Below are 22,851 nucleotides of genomic sequence, written 5' to 3' on the forward strand. Positions count from 1 at the left end.
TAACGAAGCCGTTTACATCAGGCATAACTGCAGAGAGTTAACTAGTTTAATTAAATGTATAAGACAAAATTTAAAATTAAAATAAATCATTTGAAAATAATATAAATGACAACAAAATGTGTTTGAAAGAATTTGTTAAATTTTAATGAAATTATTTCTGTTTACACTTTCGCCTGGCTCCGAGAGAGAGTGCGAGCGCGCGCGCGACCGGGTCTCTCTCTCTGCTCGTTCTTTCAGTCAAACATGCACCACAACCGCGGCAGTTCATCTACATTAGACGGTATAATGAAGCGTGTGGGTTACTACATCCAACAACCGAACATTTTAACTTACCATCTAGTAACTTCTGCATCCTTTAGCTTGGACTACAAAATTGCAGCGAGAAATAATAATGGCGGATGGCTCGAAGTGTTGGGGCCGTATTTGGCAGTTCCGTTGCAAATACTGTGACGTGATAGTTTAAAAAACGTCATAGATAACAGAAAAATCGGAACAGGTTGAAAAATATGACCAAAACAGAATATAAAGATATCAACGAAGCACCTGAAGAGAATAATTTCATCTTTTCTGTACTTCTAAACACTCCAAATATACAACAAAATGCATTTAAGGGCTAAAAAAGTGCATTTGTCATTATATGTCCACTTTAAAAATAGAATAACTCGGTGTAGGCAACACCGATTTTGTCGTTGTTCTCTGTATTGACAGCACTCCAAATGTACAAAAAAATGAGCTCAATGTTAAAATTGACCGGAGTTCTCCTTTAAGAGTTCTCCTAAATGGCAATAAAAGTTCTTATTTAAGAGTTTCCTCTTAAAACCTATTCACAAAACTGCTGAGATCAACTTTTACTAAGGAATATTCAAATAAAGTTTTTAAAATGTTTTGGTTTTTAAACTGTCAAAAGTAACTTGGTGAGTTGGCTCTCGGCTATATATGCCTCCTCTCGAGCTGATTAGACCATTTGAACATGCTTTGAATATGGCAACATGATACCTCGTTCTACAATATTTCTATCACTGAGAGACTCCTCCCCCATCAGCCAATCAATGTGATCATAGTTAGTTATTCACCCACAAGTTGTTTCAAACCTGTATGAATTTCTTTCTTCTGCTGAACACAAAGGAAAATATTTTGAAGAATGTTGGTAACCAGACAGTTGATGAACCCATTGACTTCCATAGTAGGAAAAAAAAAAACTATGGAAGTCAATGGGGTCCATCAACTATATATCAGCTTGTGAGCGTGAGGCACAAACATGAGCCCAGCACTTCCCTTAATGAAATAAAAACTTTTGAATGTTTTGTTCATCAGTAACTTCACGCATTCAGTCGCTATGTGATCTCAATGTGAAAACTGCGTTAATGATAAATCGGCTGATTTTCTGACACAGTTTGAGTCCTGTGACAAGTATTTTATTCCCGTTTTTGTTAAACAAACTTTTGCCATTGCAAGTAATGAAATCTCTTATGTTTTCATCTTTACATTAATACCAGCATCATGTAGTGCAAATGTTTAATTGTAATGGACGTATTGCATAGGCTTTTTGAATCGACGAACAGCTCCATCTGTTTATTTGGCAGTATAAAACTTCAGGTCGGGTTTTTTTTTAAAGATATTAGAGGTGCAGAAGGCCAAGCAAAACTCATAATCATTACAAAGAGTAAAGATCAAGTGCTTATAAGGTCTGCGTGTGTTGATTCGAATAGCTTGTTTTCCCTCACGACATAAACAGATTTTTCCCATTAATCCCGACCAGCTGTGTCCGAAATCATCCTCTATACCTTTAAATAGGGTATGGATTGCTGCTTTCACTACTAGCAGTTCAGCTAATCCCGCCTTTTTGCCCATTTTCGTTTATCCCGGAGTGACGCGATAAGATGGCGACGACTGGCTCCGCCCACTTTCGGCTTAAAAAATGCTCTTCAGAAACCTACGGGTGACGTCACGGACACTACGTCCATATTTTTTTACTGTCTATGAACACTTTTTACTGAACCACTGATTCAAAACAAAAGTTTTGTAAATGTTTCGAAGCTTCATGAAGCAGTGTTTTGAAAATGCCCATCATCATACAGATTAATGAATGTGGTTACTCTGTACCTTCAAAACAAGGTCAAAAGTCTCAGAAGTTGAAATGCTCTTCCAGTCTTTGATCCGGTCTTTAAAGATGTAATATCTGTAATGTTTACAATGATCAACTTGGACTCTTTTATTATACCCTTAAATTATCATTTAGGCATATGTATGATTCATCTTTTTATCAGTTCAATAAGCAATATTCAGTTTTCTGTTCAATTCTACAGGGATTTATTGGTGTGACATAGTTTTACACTTGTATTTGTGGGGTCGCTGCATACAATTATAGCATACAACAAAATGAAAACAGCAACATAACATAAATTAAGAAAAAAAAACAAAAAAACACTGCAGTTAAAAAAGAAATGTAAAATGGATGACATTAAAGAATAAAATGAAATATTCAAGAATACTTATCGTATCGTTTTGGCCACCAGATGGCCCAATACACCAGATTTGAGTAATAAACCCTTTACAATCCAGTTCAGAATAAAACATTTCAAACACTAAACAATTAGACCACACTCATTTTAAAACAATATTTGCAATATATGTCACACTATTTATAATGTCTGTTCTGTTTTCTCCTGTTATCCTCTTGCAGCTCTGACGTCATTAACCAGAAGAACAACAGCAGCCGCAGAAGCCACGCCCATCAGCGCAGTGACGACCAATCGCAGCACAGCTTCAACAGAATCACAACAGGGGGCGTGGCCTTCTGGAGAAACTAATGAAACAAATGATAAATTAAAAATTAAGATTTTCAACAAGCTGACTTTAGTCTCTGTCATGACCTAAAAAAGATCTTATTTTGTGCTCCACACATAAAAACTGTTCAGAAAGACACAAGTAAATGATGACAGAAGCTCCTTCATTCTTTAAGTCATCCTAAGTTATCAGTCTCGAATCAACAAATTAATTCATTGAATAAATCATCAGAGCTGTGGTACCTGCACATGTGTGACAGAGTGTGTTGATGTCCAGATTTGTGGTCTGGTTGCTGATGGGATTGTTCAGCACACAGCTGTAGGTGTTTTTATCCTGATATTCCACCTCCAGAGGTAGAGAGAGACTGATGCTGAGATCACACACACTGATGCTGGACAATACACTGATTCCTGCGTACCAGGAGAGAGTCGCATCACTCACATTCAACACTGATGAACACACCAATGAACATGATGATGATGATGATGAACAGTTTCTACTGATGACAGGAACGGGCAGACGAGCTGAGAAAGAGAAAAAAGTGAATAGTTTAGAATATAGAATGGAATAGAATAAATGATTATTATTTACATTGAGAAATATCAGAGAGGAAAATGATGCTTAATTGAAATGATTTCGTCATTTTAATAATTAAGATACACCCATTTGATGCTAAAAACAGACATTTAACTCACCAAAGACAGTGAGACTGAAACTCTTGATCACACTGCTCATCTCTAGTTTATAAACTCCAGTATGTTCAGTTGTGGTGTTTGTGATGGTCAGAGATCCAGTTTGATGATCCAGCTTTAGTCTGTCTCTGAATCTCCCATCAGGAACATCATCATATACAGTGATGCTGTCGTCCAGTACACTGATTTCAGCTATTACAGTGTTTTCATCTCCAAACCTCCACAGAATCAGATCATCATCCATCATTTCAGTAAGATCAGAGTTTAGAGTGACTGAATCTCCCTCCATCACTGACACTGACTTCACTGCATCTGTGTCAGCAAACACTCCTGGAGAACAGAGTTTATCACAGATTAAGTGTCCCAAATAACTTAAATACCGGTAGATCAGTTTTGTAACTGTAATAAATGAAGAACAGCAGCACAGACACAGAAGTAGTTGAGATTAATATTTTTTGTGATGTTATTTTTAGTTATCAATACACTGTTATTACAATACAGGTGATCTGTGGGAGGAGCCACAGGGGTGATTGTGTCTCATCTTAAATCTGATTGGCTCCTTCAGTGCCTCTGCTCTGGAGAATGAAGGGTTAAGGGAAGTCGAATAGAGCAAATCAGGAAAAGAGATTGAAAGACACTCCACTAATGTTTCACAAAGAAACATAAGACCCAAATGCACATATGAAAATATAGATCTCTCTTAATATCCAAATTTCATTGTATTTTTTATTAAGAAACCAGAAACTATACACAACAAACAGTAAAATAAACTTCAGAGTACCAAGATTAACCAAAAATCATTTGATGTCATTGTTTACAAACTGATTCTGCTGTTTTTGCCCTGTGATTTAAATTAGATTTTTGGTTAGTTTCAGTTTAGGTTGAGCATATTTTATCTGAAATCTGATCAAAAGTGCTTTATGGCTCTGTATTAAATCTCTGTAAATATAATGCATTAAAACTAAAGTCTTAAAATGAATATGATTATAACTCACCGACCAGACGCCACACGCAGAACAACACACACATGTGAAGCATTTTCAGATAATAGCACTATATGTGAACACTTCAGATACAGAGAGACTGTGAACTAACAGGACAGTGTTAAACTGTGAGATAGTGTTACTGCGTCTGATTCTCCACCAATAATATTTGAGACCGCCCTCTTACTGTACATACTGCTACTCTTCATCTGTATTAGTATTGCACTGTTGTAGGTGGCGGACCGGACACAATACCTTTTCAGTTTTTGTTTTTGTTTGTTTGTTTATTTTGCAAGTATCCATACATTTCTAATATTTTATTGTAGGCTTATAATCAATATTTTGCTATTAAAAGTGTGGAATGGTCTTAGGACGGTCACTAAGGGATTAAAACCACGAGAAGTTCCCTCAGTCGATCACACGCACACAAACCACACGTCTGAAGACACACTGAAGGGGAAGAAGCTGTTTATTTTCATCAACACATCAAACCACAACTCTGTACTGAAGTCAGTAGAGGTTTACTTTGAGCTGCTCGAGTCTGCAGTGAATCACATTCATGTACAGTCTGTGCTTCTTGTGTGCTTTGCTATATTAATATTAATATGTAAAAAAAAAATGTATTAGTTAAATATAAAATTTCTTTGAATCCTTCTGCTCGTGATCATTCATTGATTAACAACTTGAATCCACATGCAGTTTAATCTAAAAACATTCTGTTCTGTCATTTCTTCTGCATGATAAAAAAAAAAATCATGTTTACTACTGAAAATACTGTGCAGAACATTTACTGTTTTTACAGGACAGATCAATAAAACAAAAATATATATAAATTACAAGCACTTTTTATTTATTTGTATAGCGCTTTTCACAATACACATCATTTCATCAGCTACTAGAAGACAGACGGGTTGCTCACGTCACATCTACGTCGTCAAGCTCAGTTTGAGTCTGCAGTACGCTCGACCATCAGGAAGTGAGTGCTTTTACTTCACTTTTCTCCCTTGAAGTCTATGGGTTCGCTGTGTCCATTTCTTTTACTGTCTATGATCATCGCTTACTTTCTAGTAAGTGAAAGTAGTAAAGTCCAAAAGGATGGATTCAAAGGAATCAATATTTGTAATTAAGAATATCCTTGATCGCTCAAGCATCACTTAAAGCTGCAGTCCGCAGTTTTTCTTCTTTTTCGCCATCTCTGTTCGAAATCTGCAATTGCAGTTATTCGCGGAATTATCAACTTTACATGGGTTGTGTCTCGGCATGGCACAGCGCGGATGAACCAGTGTTCGAATTGAGGGGGGGCTGGGGGGCTGGGGGGGTCCGGGACCCCCCATAAGCATCAAGGGACCCCCCATAAGGCCCAAAAAAATTACCTCGGGGGTCCCCTGGTTTTTCATTAAAACTAAAATAATAGAAACATAATTTATTATGTAATATATATATTTTAATCAAAGTATTGCGCTGCCGCTCCCATTAGAAAGTAATTCAAATTAGATTTGCGTCTGAAAAGACGCTCAAGTGCGCCACACGCTGTTTTCTGAAGGAATTTACAGACTGTTGAATTTATAAACAGATACATTTTATTTATCGTGCCATTTATACGCCAAAAATAGGTTGTTTGTTTTTTTTAAACCCCTTGGGTAGGATTAGGGGTGTGGAGTACGTGCGTATTACACACCATAAAGTGCGTATGCATGCAAAAACTATTTTTTGCGAATAAATGGTACGAGAAATAAATTTCGTGCTATAGATAAGCACTTTCACGAGAGTCTGGCAGAGTGGATCCTCATTTTCACCCATGGACAGTATATAAACGTTTTCACCTCACGATGACGGTAAGATAATATTTCTTTCTTTTATGATTGTTTGGTAATTTACTGATCTGAATAGAATTTCGACATTAACGCTTGTCCGGGACACGTGCGTGTGTTTTTTAAGGGACAAGTGAAAGAGAATTGTACCCAACCGGACAAATGCCCTGATTAAAACAATTTTCAATATCAAAAAAATAAAATAAGAAATAACGTACTCGGTTAATAACGTAACCTCAGTTCCCTGAGAGTAGGGAAAGAGTATAGAGAGTAAAAATTAGGGAAAGAAATGTCCTTTATAAAGCTAAAAGAATTATTCTGATAAGTGTTTTCCAACAGTGATGTAATGAAACATTGACAATTTAAGTTTGAAGGGAGTAAAGCCTCTGTTTAGGCTGGAAATGTAATTTTGACAAAAGAAGAACTTTTATTTTAAATCAATCTTAATTTTAAATCAGCCAACTTCAGTGTGATATTTTATCATATTATCATGCTTAACACTGAGAATTTGAATAATTGAAATGTGATGATCAGATGCAGATATCTAAATCAGAGAATATCATATAGGTTCGGGAGGTTGGCGGGTGGATTATTTATTTTTAACAGCAGATTCGGGGGACTCAAAGTGCACCAGATTAATGAATTTATCTTTAAAATGTACAAAATTTTCTTGCGGGGGGGGCATGCCCCCGGACCCCCCTAGAGGTACCGAGCTCAACCCACAAAAATACTGTGGGAAAAACAGTAGGCTATATGATGGTCTACAAAAAATACACATTTAATTATCTTATTAAAATACATGATCGGGATTTTAGCACCTACGCTTCATTTCGAGCCAGGAAAAACACGGATTATTACATAGATTTTGGGTGGATAAAAGTCTTTGTTCATCAATTATGCACAGAGTTAATGCTCAGCTGCAAAAACGTTCAGTAAATGAAATTATAGTATTATATGAAATAAATAAATGAATATATATATTATCACGTTTTTTTTTTTTTTTTTTTTTTTGGGGGGGGATAACGACGAGCCGCATGACGACCAGACAGACATCGCCGGCACACGAGTCGCCATCAAACCAGGCCACAGATCAAGGTTCAAAGATGGAAAACTTATTATCCGAAATAAGTAGAATGAACACTACTCTGCAGGTAGTAGCGACGGATGTGTCATCAATAAAAGAGGTTGTCACTGACGTTAAAAACTCGGTGAGTGCAATCCAAGAAAGGCTGGACGAAGCGGAGGGCCGCATCTCCAATATGGAAGACGTCACCTCGAAGCTCGTCGGTGATGGCGAGCGACATGATAAACGCCTGGAAGTTATGTGGAATCGTATAGAGGATTTAGAAAACAGGAGCCGCCGCAACAACGTAAGGATGATCGGTCTAAAAGAAGGGTTGGAAGCAGGTGGATTGATCAAGTGCGTGTGTAAAATCTTATCTGAGGGACTGGGTATTGATGCGGATGGAGAATTCGAGATTGAGAGGGCACATCGCGCACTCGCTCCCAGGCCCAGTGCTGATCAACCACCAAGAATAATTCTGATTAAGTTTCTGCGTTCTTCAGCCAAAGAAAAAGTGCTACAAGCGGCTAAAGAAAAAGGAACGACGGAATGGGAGGGATGTAGGATCTCGTTTTTCCCCGACATGTCAAGAGAGTTGGCCAGGAAACGGAGGGATTTCACCGCGTCGCGGAAGATGCTGAGAAGCATTAATGTGAAATATACGCTGGCATATCCAGCCTCACTTCGTTTCACATGGCAAGGGAAGAACAAGGTGTTTGCATTGAGTACGGATGCAGAGCAATTCATCAAGGAGCATTGTGGGGCAAAAGAGTGACGGGACCAAATATTCTTGCAAGATATCCAAAGTGGAGCATATCACGGGTCAAATGGGCGGATGGGCGGGATAACTATGCTGTCTCGGAACAGTTTTGACAGTCAAGTGAAGACTAGATAGCTGATTCGGCATCTCACGGACCGCAGTCTCGAGGTGTTTGAACGAGTACGGTCTTCAATGTTCGGTATGACTGTGCCTTTTTTGTTGTTTTTGGTTTTGTTTTTTTCTGATATTAAGTCTGGGTTTGGGCTTGTTACAATTTGTTATGTTTTGTTAAGCAACAGAGTTTTGCAGAAAATAGTTTTGGGGTTTGAAATGTTCAACTGCAGTTTGTTAAATTTAAATAAATGTGCATCACAGCTTACTACGCCATTCCCCAATAGGGGGCAGTCACTCAACATATTTGGTTACGCGTGCGCGATTGATTTGTATTATACATAGGTAGTCGCATCAGGTTTATAACATGGAATATTAACGGATGTGGAAGTCCTATTAAGAGAAAAAAGGTCCTGTCATATCTCAAACATAAACAAGTGGATGTTGCTTTTGTGCAGGAGAGTCATGTAACAGATAATGAAGCGCTCAAATTCAAAAGAGACTGGGTGGGACATGTATTTTAATCATCATTTACAAGCAAACAAAATGGGGTTATGATTTTAATAAATAAGAAGCTGAATTTTGTAATGTTAACGGAAACTAAAGACGATGTTGGGAGGATTATATGTATAGAAGCCCTCATTAATGGAGTTAAAGTGATATTATGCAATGTATACGCCCCAAATAAATCGGATCCGGGTTTTATAAATAAAGTAAACAAAATTCTTGGTGACAAAGAGGGACAAACCATTTTGGCTGGGGACTTTAACCAGGTCATGGATAGGGTTCTAGATAAGAGTAAATATCAGGGACCCTCAATACCAAGGGATAGAGCTGTTGTTAACAGAAGATATTGGATTGACGGACATATGGCGCTTAGTAAATCCAACAGAAAGAGAATATACTTTTTTTTCGCATTGCCATAAGTCTCACTCTAGGATAGATTTTTTCTTGCTTTCAAATTCAATTACGGATCAGGTAGTAGATTGTAAAATTGGAGCAATAGCATTATCAGATCATGCAACTGTGGAATTGGATATAGCTCTAAATGGAGAAGCTGGTAGAAAGGGAAGATGGCGTTTAAATACTGCATTATTACTAGATGAGGAGTTTGGCACATTATTGGCTGATGATCTGACCTCCTTTTTTGAATTGAATGTAGGAAGCACTGATAAGTTGGCATCTGTATGGGAGGCCTCAAAAGCATACATTAGAGGGAAATTGATTGCACAGGCAGCCAGAAAGAAAAAGGAAGGAAGAGACTTGGTTAAGAATTTGGAAGCAACCATTTGTACACTGGAGAAGGAGCTTGCTAAACATTACTCTAATGATTTATATCAGGATATTTGCAAATACAAATTTCGATTGCATGAGATTTATAATAAAAAAGCAGAATATGCTCTATTTAGACTACGAACAAGGTTTTATGAAGGAGGTGAAAAAGCGGGCAAACTCCTGTCCAGACAGTTAAAACAGCAAAATGCTGCTAACATTATTCCGGCAATTAGGAAAGGAAACTCTATGGTATCATTGACAAAAGATATAAACGAGGTTTTTATGAAGTTCTATAAACATCTGTATACATCTTCAGGTAGTGTAGATGGGGAAAAACTGAAGCAATTTTTTTCTAAAATAGAGTTACCTAAATTAAATATATTGCAATCCGAGTCTCTAGACCTTCCCATTACACAAGAGGAGGTTAAAACGGCAATCATTTCTTTGAAATCTGGCAAATCGCCGGGGGTAGACGGCTTTCCAGCTGAATATTATAGAAAGTATGCTGACATAGTGGCCCCAATTCTAACAGAAGTCTATATAGAGGCATTTGATGCTAGGGTATTGCCTAATACTTTTATGGAAGCATTGATAACACTGATACCTAAAAAAGATAGGGATTTGACAGATCCGGCTAATTTTAGGCCAGTAAGTCTTATCAATGTGGATTGCAAGGTGTTGGCAAAAATTTTAGCTTCAAGGTTAGAAAAGGTTCTACCAAGTATAATTCACAAGGACCAAGTAGGTTTCATTAAAAAAAGGTCATCAGCCGATAATATGAGAAGGCTAATTCATCTGATGTGGCTAAACTCCTCAGAAAGCACTCCGATCGCAGCTTTATCCCTAGACGCCGAAAAGGCTTTCGACAGGGTGGAGTGGGACTTTTTGGCTGCAGCCCTGTCAAATTTTGGATTTGGTCATATTTTTAGGTCCTGGGTTAGTTTATTATATAAAGATCCTAGAGCGGCAGTGATGACTAATGGCATGACTTCCTCATTTTTTACAATTTCAAAAGGAACCCGTCAAGGATGCCCATTGTCCCCATTGCTATTCACAATAGTCTTAGAACCGCTAGCCATTATGATCAGGGCAGACTCAAACATTATGGGAGTAAGGGGGGCAGAGGAGGGGATAGAGCATAAATTAATGTTGTATGCGGATGATATTTTGTTGTTATCTCGTGATCCTCTCAAATCTTTACCTCCATTAATGAGTGTTATCCAATTATATTCAAGTGTGTCAGGGTACAAAATAAATTGGGAGAAGTCGGAAGCTATGCCAATATCTAGTACATGTCATTCCCATACAGTGACCCAATTTGGCTTCAAATGGATCCCAAAAGGTATGAAGTATCTTGGGGTCAAATTAACGCAGAATTTGGAAGATATAATGCTGTTGAATTATGAACCATTGTTGTCAAAGATAAAAAATAATGCGGATAAATGGGAACAATTGAAACTCTCTCTGTGGGGTAAAGTAAATATTGTTAAAATGGTTATTGCTCCACAGTTTAATTATATATCTATGATGATACCTGTGAACATTCCAGACCCTATCTTTAAAAGATATGACAAAGTTATCAAGGACTTTTTATGGGAAGGAAAAAGACCGAGGATTAAAATGAGCAAGTTGACCTCCCCAAGAGACAAAGGGGGCCTGGGGCTACCTGATGTGAGGATGTATAATATATCTTTTGAAATGGCCAAACTGGCTAAACATTGGGACGAGACAGACTCTGAGTTAGACTGGATCAAGATAGAACAGAAACTGGCCTCACCATTTCACCCCATTAGTATTCTTTCACAACGCTCTGGAGCTAAATGGGACTCAAATCCAGTGACAGTACATTCAAGACATGTTTGGAGCAAAGTTCATAAAGTGTGCAGGACATCACATTATAAACAGTCATATGCATCAGTGTGGAATAACCCTGAAATTTGTATAGGTAAAGCAGTGGTATTTTGGAAACAATGGCAGCTTAAAGGGATAACTGTAATTGGTGATTTGTATGAGAACAACATTTTTATGTCATACTCTGAATTAATGAAAAAATATAATATTGAGGGTCAAGGAAATTTTTGGAAGTATCTGCAGATTAGACATTGTGTCAAGAACAAATTTAATGCAAGTGATAACCCTGTTTATGATTATCTTAAGTTGCCATGTGAAGCTCAGACTGCTTCTATGTGTTACAAATCAATGATGAGTGTAACTGCTGATACTTGTAACAACCTGAAAACAATATGGCAGAAGGATTTGGGGATTACTATTCATGATCATGACTGGCAGTACATCCTATCTAATGTGGGTAAAAACATACGGGAAGCTAGGGGGAAATTCATTCAGTACAAAATAGTGCATAGATATTATTATACGCCATCCAGGCTTTACAGGATGGGGATAGCTAGGAATAATTTATGCTGGAAATGTAATGAAGAAGAGGGTACTTATTTACATATGATTTGGGAATGTTCTTTAGTTCGCCCATTCTGGAGTAAAATTCTAGCGGTACTTGAAGAGTGGATGGGGTCTAATTTACCTGTGGAACCACGATTATGCCTTCTTGGAGATAAATCAGTGATACCTAACATAACAAAAAATAAATTTACCCTTATCAAGAGTGGTTGTATTACAGCTGCCAGGATGATTTTACGGAATTGGAAATGTCCCAAAACCCCAGACCTTAAAGATTGGGTTGATGGGATGATTGAAATTGCTTCCTATGAGAGTATGTTGGGGAGACTGCATAATGAAGGAGAGATGAAAAAAACATGGGATCATTTTTGGCAGCATATAAAAATGGTGTGAATGAATAGGATTTCTGAATTGTCTCATTCACATGTGCTTTTGTTTTGGACATAATCCACTGATGGTGACTAATGTGGCTGAGTATGTAATGGCGAAGGTGATTACTAAACTATGTGATGATGTACTCCTAAGTTTTGTTCGTTGAACAATAAAAAATTTGAATTACAAAAAAAAAAAAGAAGTAAATATAGTAGAAAATAGATAATCATGACACGGAGGCGCGGGCGAGTGAACTGGACTCTCTCAGCGTAAGGTATACTTGCCTCACAGACCTGAGAAATATATAGAAAGCTTGAAATGTCTACTTTTAAACAGAACAATTCATAGCGAAGGAAAACAGACTGCTTTCTGCTTATGAAATGTGCATTTCTCTCTGGCGCGTTCCGGTTCATTTTAGAAGATCGCGACGCATCGTCAACTTCATCTTTGCAGTCCACACAGAAAACACTTGTTTATTAATAAACAATTAAAATGTATCCTTGCTATATTTGACATATTAATAATCATTACTTTTGCCGGTTCTTTGTGACAGCTTTTAGATGCTTTGTTGGCAGCGCCACCCACATGTTGAACGAGTCACACCACATCAGCACCGAAAATCTAAATAAAAAAATTCTAATCTAAAATCAAAAATCGTGATACGAACCGAATCGTAGGTTTGGTCTATCGTTACAGCCCTAGTAAGATGAGAAAGAGTTTATGGTTTCAAAAAACAAAAAAACAATGTCTATCTGAACATCTTTGCCAAGCGCAAACCAGTACAGAAGGAGGCTAATCAATAAATTATCGGGGAGGGTCATGCCTTTTTTCACAATCATTTTGGAGGGTCATAGAAAAATTTATTGCTGGCGAAGGGAGGGTCATGTATTTTTTGACAACAGATCTCAAAACTCCTCCGGTGGCCCCTTAACTAAATAACGAACAGTCCCTTATGTTGAACTTTATTCTTGTTCAAACAGACGCTGTATGAAGCAGTATAAAGTATTGAATAAAAATGTATCTGAAAAATCTGTGTATTATTTGTCAAATATTGCATTTATTTCACTTCAGCTGTGGTAAAGTATGCAAATACCACGTGAGCAGTCACTACGGGAACCAGAAAGTGTCCGACTTCACGTCTCCGTTTGCAGCTCCTCCCCGCCTGCACGCGGCTACTCTCGCCGATCGGTTGCATCCAGCCGCAGCCGATGTCGAACACACCTTTTGTGTTAAATGTATGGGTTATGCAATGTAAAAAAAAAGGGGGGGGGGGGGGGGGGAAATTTGTCTGTATTAAAGAAAAAAAATGATTGATAAACATGTATTTGGAATGGAATTAAATAAGTAGAACTTTGGGTGTCTTGTTTATTAAGATATATTTATTTTCATATAAAAGCAACAGAACATAAATTCCATCCAGTTTATTAGCAACACTGTGCACGAGCGTGAATCCCGCAATATCCATCTTTGATCTCGCAGGTGTCAGATCCACTACGAGAAGAGAGAACTGTCTGGCTTGCCTTCACTTTTTTTACTCCTCCTCTCACTGCAGCCGCCTACTCTCGACTACATTTCAGGCGAGGCGAGGCAAGGCGCATCTCAAACAAGCCTATTCTTTTGATCAGTGCAGTCTGTGGAGAGGAACGGCAGAATCCGACACGTCCGCCTCGTCTTCGCGAGAGTTTTTTGACACACGTCAGCATGACATCAGAGCAAGGCGGATAACAGGTGTGTTCGACATCGGCTGCGGCTGGCTGGATGTAACCGATCTGCGAGAGTAGCCGCGGCGCGTGCAGGCGGGGAGGAGCTGCAAACGGAGACGTGAAGTCGGGCACTTTCTGGTTCCCGTAATGATCGCTCACGTGGTGTTTGCATACTTTACCACAGCTGAAGTGAAATAAATGCAATATTTGCCAAATAATACACAGATGTTTCAGAGACATTTTCATTCAATACTTTATACAGCTTCATACAGAGTCTGTTTGAACAAGAATAAAGTACAAGCTACTATCAATGAAGTGGAGTCTACGTTTTTTAACCAGTTTTAATTTGATAAACATGACACAATATAACATCGCAACTACAAGAAAAGTGTTTATTGTTATAAAAAGCTGATTTGTGAGCTTTAGAGGAACTAAAGGTGTCAGAAAGTCCGTCCCGGAACGGAAAATATGCAGTGATTCATGACGGACTGATTTAAGAGTTGCTATTTCCTTCCAGCAGACTGATGCAATAGTCAGATCCAGCCGTGCTTCCTGATATTGTTCAATGTTGTGCGTTCATGCAATAAATGTGAGTAGTTATTTAAACATTGTTTAGTCAACGCTTTGTATTTGTTATATTTGTCAGATGTTTAGCAAATGGCGATTGAGATATGCAAATGACGATCGCGGCGCGATCGCGGATAGCCGCTAATCATATGATCAGACACCTGCTGTTGTCATTATATGCTGCTTTATGCTGTATATTGGAGTTTATCGTAGAATTTAATGTTTATTGTTATCTGACAGTTGAGTATTCAATTATGATGACCGTTTAGTCATTTGTAGATACTTGGTGAGGTAATTTGTGTACAGTTACATTGTATTCATAATTATATTCCTGTATTTATGTATCTACAGACCACAACACAACGTGATAGTCACTTACTGCCTGACAAGTTATTAAAGAGAAGTTTATGAAGATACTTCCATTGTCCTTGATTCTCTTACCGGAATCACTGTCCATAATTGTCCGCCTACCGAACTGTAAATTACAAACGGTTGCCAGAGGTGCGACTCTGCAACAAAAGGTGTTCGAATAAACACGAAACACACGTGATCGTTGTCATGTGGTGAATCCGGCCAATCGTGGAGCAGCTGTGTCGTCATCAACCCATATGTGCAGCCCAGTGCAGCCACTCTTGAGAAGCTGCGCTGGCTGAGTTCTCCGGCTACTCTCGAATCGCTCTCGCGGTACTTTGATGGCATACGTCACAGTCACGTGGTGTCGGCGCTGCATCAAGTCGGACAAAATTTCTTACCGGCATGCACTGCTTTAAGTCAGCCGCCGATCGGTCTGCGCTAGTGATGGGTCGTTCGCGAATGAGCCGGATCTAAGAGCCGGCTCTTGTAGGTGAACGACGGGAGCCGGCTCGCATATCTGAAGAGCCGACTCTATTTTTAAAAATATAGCCTATAGAAATTAAATCATTATGTAGGCTAATAATGAAATAATGAATGATTTTAATTGCATTTAAAATAATTGACTAATTCAAAAACCAACAAAAACATAATTATATAGGCCTAAAGGCGCACACACATTTGTTTCGACTGTCTGATCAGCCTCACATTCTGTTCCTGTCAATCGTACACGCGATGTCAACCAATTAAACTGCATGAGGGAGTGCCGAGCAAACTCACACACACACTAGAGATGCGGATAAACCGCGGATCAGGCGGATGACGTGACGAAAAATAATATTTTAATTAAATTCGGGCGGGTGGCGGTTGAACCAAACAAATGAAAAAAGTTTGCTACTAAGCAAACCTGCAAGCTATGCCCAGCTGTCAGTACTATTGGAGGAGGCCTAAACGTCTCTTAGATGAGACCGCCTGGGTTATTTTGTTTCGATATTAATTATATTTTAAAACAGCCAATCGTAGCCTACTACCACTGTGGAATATGCATTTAAAAGAGAGACAGATAATGGTCTGATATGACTCAGAAATGACATCGGGCAATTGCAGCGAAAGATGTTCAGAAGAACGCAAGAGCTAAACTTCTACAAGCTCAATAATATCCACATTAAAAAGTTAAAAAAAGAAGGTAAGAAAAATAGTCAGTCATAACTTTGCCCATTAATTAGATGTGCAAGGCAAGCAGGCTAGTTTTTGGGTTGTTATGGACAATTAAATATGTGAATAGTCACGTTGCACAGTTGTGTGGTGGACTTTCAGCGAGTTAAAACATATTTTTTAAAGAGCCGTTTGTGAGTCAAAAAGAGCCGGCTCTTTTCAGTGAGCCGAGTCAAACGAGCCGGCTCACGGAAAAGAGCCGGAATGCCCATCACTAGTCTGCGCAGAGCTGTATGAAGTCGAACAAGCCTTCAGACACATTTCTAACTGTCATGCATCTCACGGTGATCACCGGTGATCGGTTTTGCGCAGATTTTGATCTCAAATAAGCCTAATGTTGGCATGCTGATGCCAATTATTTTGGTTCATGAACGAATATGATTTTGGATCCAAGAATCAATTCACTGATTAACTTGCATGTACTAACTCATATGTTTGCTCACTGAAATCACCCACATTTCGAAGATAATAAATTGGGGAAATAATTGTGCAAGTGTAAGATTAACTGATGACCATGTACAAATAAAATGAAGTATGATATTAAAACTAGTTGAATCAAATCAAAATAGGCCTAAACCAAAACCAATTTGCTGCCTTGAAAATACCATTTTGATGCAGATCGCTGAATTAAAATGATTTTCATCGTTTAAAAATTTTGCGAAACCATATCGATCTGGGGGCGTCGCTGGACTCTTTTTGAAAAACACACTGTGCCCCAGTAAAATATTGCTGATAAATCCTTCTCTAATGTTGGAGATTACTTTCGACACGAGAATAATGTCCTTTGTGGTTTTTTTTTTTTATCAGCTGTTTAGAATCAGAACTAGCAACGCCAGAATATAGTGAATGAATCACTATTGATCTAATTAAACAGGTTTAGAAAATGGTCTGATATTGTTCAGTTGATTCGTTCAAACGGTTCACTCAATCTCTGATTTGTCAATCTCAGGTTTCTCACACCGAAATAATGCGATATTTTATAAGACAGAAAACAAAAAGTGCCCTGGCTGGATGAGTTCTATATTTGCTTATAATCCAGGAAACAAACATGCAGATGTCTTCTTTGCCAGTGATGAAGCATGTGTGCAGCTCCAGCATGCTGAAACCCCGCCCCTGATGATGACATCATTTAATGCCATTCTAATAACCATATCTTGCTACACAATATACTTATATTTTTACATACAGGAATTTGATTGTCCACAATGCACAATTTTCTTTTTTAATGATTTTATTAATTTGAGGAGTGTTTCAGAGAAGATATTGAAAAGAGATTAAAGTTTAGAAGAGATTTGATTTCAGAATAACATAATAAAAAAATAATATCTGAAAAATGTTGTAAATGTAGTTCAATCAAAGTAACTGTGGCGCAGCATGACGGTCTCACAGGGTCTTAACACAGATATAGGGCATTGAGCTTGAACAGCGCCTGTCGTTCCAGCAACGTTGAGCTGTAAGGTGGAACAATGAAATAAGTTATTCTGATCATTATAGTGGTGTTAGAATCAAAATGAAATGGAATATTTAACTTAAGGCACTTTGTGAAATCCAAATTGAGTCATTAAACAGACTGCATTCTTACAGGAGTAGTTGATCTCCAAACAGTTCTCGGGAACATGTAAATTGTTAGGTTCTCCAGTGCACCAGTGGGTATACAAAAAAAGAGTTCCATCAGTCCACATCCAATGTCCATCCTAAAGAGTGAAGAGAGTGAATACAAAGAGTGCACTACTGTTGTCAGACTTCAGGAAGAAGCGGATTAAGTTCAGATTTGCAGTCAAACCATCTTCATTAGAAACTTTGCCTTTACTGTTTAAAGCAGAATTTTTAGTTTAGACAAATAGGTCTCTTTACACTCTAAAAAGAATGTTGGGTTCTTTTTTTCTACCCAGATCCTGGGTTGAGCCTTTTGGGTAATTTTTTGGGGGGTTATTTTTTCAGCATGTGGGTAGTTGTCTTGTGTTACCCAGAGCTTGGGTCAGACCTAACAAACCAGGGAGTGAGTTATTTATCGTATATAGGCTTTTGTCACAGGTCACTTCAGGAGAGAGCGCAGCACCGTCAAAATGGCGTAGGCCTATGTCTTCTGTAAAATACAGGTTTGAGTCAGGCCCGGATTGGGTAATCGGGAGAATCGGGAGAATTCCCGGTGGGCCGCTTCACTTTTGGGCCGGTCGAGGATTTTTTTTGTTTGTTTGTTTCACATTTCAATGTCACGTTAGTAACATTACACGTTCCGCCTTCTGACACTGCAGCGCGCAGCCTCTGCATGGGTTGTACCATGTGAGGGAGTTCTCCCCTCCCCTACTAAAGAGTTGGTTGGGTCCATAGCCCGTCTTTTCCAAAACGTTTTAGGTAGGCTAAAACCCGCGGCATCGCCGGCGCCTACCGATAGCTGGGCCTGCCCTACCGTAACGGTACGCGTCAGGGAGGATGGATGGGAGGAAGAGGCCAGGAGGTATGGAAGCTTGTTTCCGCCACAGAATAAAACATTTTAAAAGATAATTGCGACTTTTTATCTCACAATTGCGAGTTCACATCTCGGAATACATCAGAATTGCGTGAAATAAAGTCTCAATTGCGTGTTATAAAGTCAGAATTGCGAGATATAAAGTCAGAATTGCCTGAAATAAAGTTGCAATTGCGTGTTATAAAGTCAGCATTGCGAGATGGTCAGAATTGCGTGATATTAAGTCGCAATTGCGTGTTATAAAGTCAGAATTGCGAGATATAAAGTCAGAATTGCCTGAAATAAAGTTGCAATTGCGTGTTATAAAGTCAGCATTGCGAGGTGGTCAAAATTGTGAGATATAAAGTCGCAATTGCGTGTTATAAAGTCAGAATTGTGTGAATTAAAGTCGCAATTGCTTCTTATAGTCAGAAATTGCAAGATATAAAGTCAGAACTGCGTGAAATAAAGTTGCAACTGCTTCTTTTAAAGTCAGAAATTCAGAATTGCGAGATATAGTCAGAATTGTGAGATATAAAGTCGCAATTGCGTGTTATAAAGTCAGAATTGTGTGATATAAAGTCGCAATTGCTTCTTATAAAGTCTAAGTGAATTATTATTTAACCTTTACATTATTTGTTGAACTATGGTATTAATACAAACTACACAATAGTAACAGCTGAACTGTTGCTTCATTTATCCAAATTGGAAAAAGTGCTAATTTGGAATTCCACCATGGAAAAAGTGGGCCGGTCTTGGGCCTGAACTCCAGGGCTGAAAAGTGGCCCCACTCCGGCCCTGGTTTGAGTACATTTAATTTTATCTTTAAATTCGTTATTGTGCTGTATATTGTTTACATTTTATGCAAAGCAACATACAGGGGCGCGATGCGAGTCACCTTCTACACGAGTGTCGCGTGACTCGCGTCGGTCTTTTCGCCTGACGGAAACATCTGATACCTTGCATACAATTTTATTCAAAAATATACAGAACATTAATACGTATGATGTTAAAATATGTTCTCAGAACTGTGCACTGATTGTTTATGGACATGTTATGGAGTCAGTCAAAGCATAGGCTATTTAAGTTACGAGTGAAACGCAGGGTGGCGGTCTAAAGTTCTCCCGCTGAACATGACACAAGCTGTGGAAATGGGACAACATAGATGGGTCGATTACACTTGAATTACTTATAAATGTTTAATTTTCACTTCTAATATTTCTTAAACGATCTTAAATGTTGGCAATATGTATTAAAAATTATATATACTGTATTGTAAAATATGATTGAAAATGAAGGAAATTATCATGCAAGCCAGTGCTGTATCGAGTGTTTTAAAAACGTTTATAGGATTTAAGTTAATCCGTAGACATTAATTAATGTATGAAGGAAAGAAATAATAATAAAAAAGAATCAACTCTAATGGGTTAATCAACTCATTATGCTGGGTTAAATAAACAACCCAATTTGCTGTAAAATTAACCCTGCATGAGTTCTGTCCTTTATTTACCCAGCCCTTGGGTTGTTTTTAACCCAGTGTTTTTTAAAAGTGTAGGACAGACAATTGAACTTACTTGTACACCATCATGAGCACCAATCCAAGTACGTGTGGAAGAAGAAGGCAGTCGACTCAGCAGGAAATCATTTTCTTGTTTATTACGCACAGATGCGAGATTCGCACCAAGACTTTGACAGTTTCTCTAAAGAGACAGATTTTTTTTTATTGTCAATACAAAATCAATTTTTTTTTAGCATAAAGCAAAAGTGACAACATTTTAGACATTTGCAAACAAAGTCTGCTCTAATTGATTATTTGCTCAGTCACAAATTTCTTTATTTATTTGCAGAAAATAAAGTGTTACTAAAAAAAAAAAAAAAAAAAAAAAACACTTTATAGTAAGTATCTTTAACTATCACTGAAAACAATTACTTGGCCAATTCCACGCAAAACTGTCACATCCATAACGCCAACACAATGCCATGGTATTTAGTTGGCGTTATGGATGTGACAGTTTTGCGCGGAATTGCCCACTTGTAGGATTTACTTGGTAAAATCCTTCACCAAGCTTCACATTTAAAGTGTATGCTTTACTTAGAAACATCTAAATAATACAATAGATATTGTATAAATGCCATACTGTAAGTAAAATAAGTATCAAGGTATATGAACACAGAGACCTCAATACACAATACACAATGACTGTAACATTCGATAGATCGTTTTTGAGTATGACTGTGTGATTTTGAGTGGACAATTAATCCAGATATCACAAAATGGCAAGTTACTAAACCTAACAACAAAAGCAAATACAGGTGTAAAAGGTGTAAATACAGCTGGAAAACAGTGAAAAATCAACCTTATGAACTATTCATGATCCTGTGCATGATGGGAACACCAGTATTATAAAAGTTGAGTAGGTTTTACTTAATTTTATATCATTTATATTTACGGTTTAATTTCTACACTCTTGAATTGAGTACTAATATATAATTTACTTTGTTTTTTAAATTCTTGCCTGAACTAGCTTTTTTTTTCTGTAGTATTTACTTCACCACAGAATCATTTTTATTAGTTTAAATGAATCATTTGACAACGCACTTATTATGTACATGCATGTCTTTACATGTAAAAGTTAAAGACACCTAATATAAAGTGTGACCAAATCATCTTGTTGTTACACATTACCTCTGCTCTAATCCAGTTAGTCGGATGAGAAATGTACTTGTAGCATCGGAGTCCAAATTGTATCCACGTAGCGGGGCATTTTCTGGCTAAATCAACTGTGTCCAGTCCAACATTTCTTGTAACATTCACTGCAAAGAATGTTTTCATTTTCATTTATGTATCTTATTTTATGTTTTTATGATTATGTGCCGAAAATATGTGTACTTAATACACTGTAAACCCCTTAACCATGCAGATATTAGTCAATGCAATATTGTACATTTACAAAATGTTTTTAAATAGCAAGGGTTTTTACAAATAAATGTCTTGGTTACCTTCTGTATTCCCCATGGAGAAGATGATGAAAAGAAGCAGACAACTTTTCAGCATTGCCATGATGAACCTGAAAGTAATAAGCAGGAAAAGTGAAATGTCTGCATGCACTCATATGCTGCACACTGCGATTCTCAATGCATTTAAACACAAAGCACAAAAATACTTCAGGAAGAACATTTATTCAGAACTCACTTTGGTTTTTAAATTGTTGCCGTCAGAATCTCAGAGGAAGATTTTGTGAAGAGCCAGAGCCTGTGTAACACCATAACATTCTCATATCTATTGAATGAAGATGGGTCATATTTATACACATACTATCAGGCAATAACATCCGGGTGTCCTGGGCAAAGATCAAACTTTACCATTCCTGGCATATTAGTTATAGATTTATAGTAACAATTAAGAGATGTCAAATGTTCAAATGTGCGTATCTTGAGTTCCTGTTTGTGTGCGAGACCAGTGTTCAAGGTCTAGTTCTTTACTGAAAAAAAACAAAACAAAAAACAGTAAGTCAAATCTATTCATTTTTCTTTTGCAAGTTTTTGCACTCATATTCTTTTAAGTAAATGTCACATGTATGGAATTAACTAAATTAGGTCACATTAACAAAGAGCATAAGTAAATTTAACTTGGCCAGTTAGAGTTTGTGGTGTAATTTCTACTTACTCATATGAAGTTTACTTTGCAATACTCTGTTTCAAGTACATTTCACTCACTCTTTGTTTGTAAATTTTACTCAATGTAGCACTGATTTCCTCAAAGGAAATCCACTTCCAGGAAATCCATTCTATGTGTCATAAAACCACAAGTTACTGATCATAACAACGATAACAACAGCAGTGATAAGATAAGATAGACTAGATGACCTAGATAGATATATATCTTTAAAACTATTCTAACTATCTATTCTTTAAGAGTTCTCCTAAATAGCAATAAAAATTCTTATTTAAGAGTTTCCTCTTAAAACCTATTCACAAAGCTGCTTAGACCAACCTTTAGTCATGAATACCATATTCACATGAAGTTTTTAAAATGTTTTGGTTTTAAACTGTCAAAGGTAACTTGGTGAGTTGGCTCTCGGCTGTGTATATGCATCCTCTCGAGCTGATTAGACCGTTTGAACAGGCTCCTCCTGAAATTTGCTTATATGTTTTGCTTGAATTCTGCAATCTCAAGATGCAGACATTTAAGAGGCACTTAGCCTACATTATTAAACCTTTATTTGAATATGGAAACATTTTTATTTTAAAATATTAATTTGAATATGGCAACATGATACCTCGTTCTACAATATTT

The 22,851-nt window shown here is 37.6% G+C and overlaps 1 protein-coding gene across 1 annotated transcript; it reads right to left on the reverse strand.

Annotated features, from left to right (window-relative positions):
- Positions 1–2,295: 2,295 nt before the first annotated feature.
- LOC311084863 (uncharacterized protein) lies at positions 2,296–4,574 on the reverse strand. The gene is made up of 4 exons (XM_084117156.1): positions 4,475–4,574; positions 3,483–3,809; positions 3,030–3,311; positions 2,296–2,806 (listed from the first exon to the last, which is right to left on the reverse strand). Exons 1-4 carry the CDS (start codon positions 4,515–4,517, stop codon positions 2,670–2,672), a joined length of 789 nt encoding a protein of 262 aa, XP_083973282.1. The 5' UTR covers positions 4,518–4,574; the 3' UTR covers positions 2,296–2,669.
- Positions 4,575–22,851: the final 18,277 nt, after the last annotated feature.

The sequence above is a fragment of the Abramis brama genome, assembly GCF_963993115.1.
Source record: "Abramis brama genome assembly, chromosome: 6".
NCBI lineage: Eukaryota > Metazoa > Chordata > Actinopteri > Cypriniformes > Leuciscidae > Abramis > Abramis brama.

What these genes read in the sequence shown, in the direction of transcription:
- LOC311084863 (XM_084117156.1), bottom strand. Translation starts at nt 4,517, where the DNA reads ATGCTTCACATGTGTGTGTTGTTCTGCGTGTGGCGTCTGGTCG. An exon ending in TTTCAGTCTCACTGTCTTTG is followed by an intron (nt 3,312 to 3,482) that starts GTGAGTTAAATG and finishes TCTCTTTCTCAG; the next exon opens with CTCGTCTGCCCGTTCCTGTC. An exon ending in ACTCTGTCACACATGTGCAG is followed by an intron (nt 2,807 to 3,029) that starts GTACCACAGCTC and finishes TTGTTTCATTAG; the next exon opens with TTTCTCCAGAAGGCCACGCC.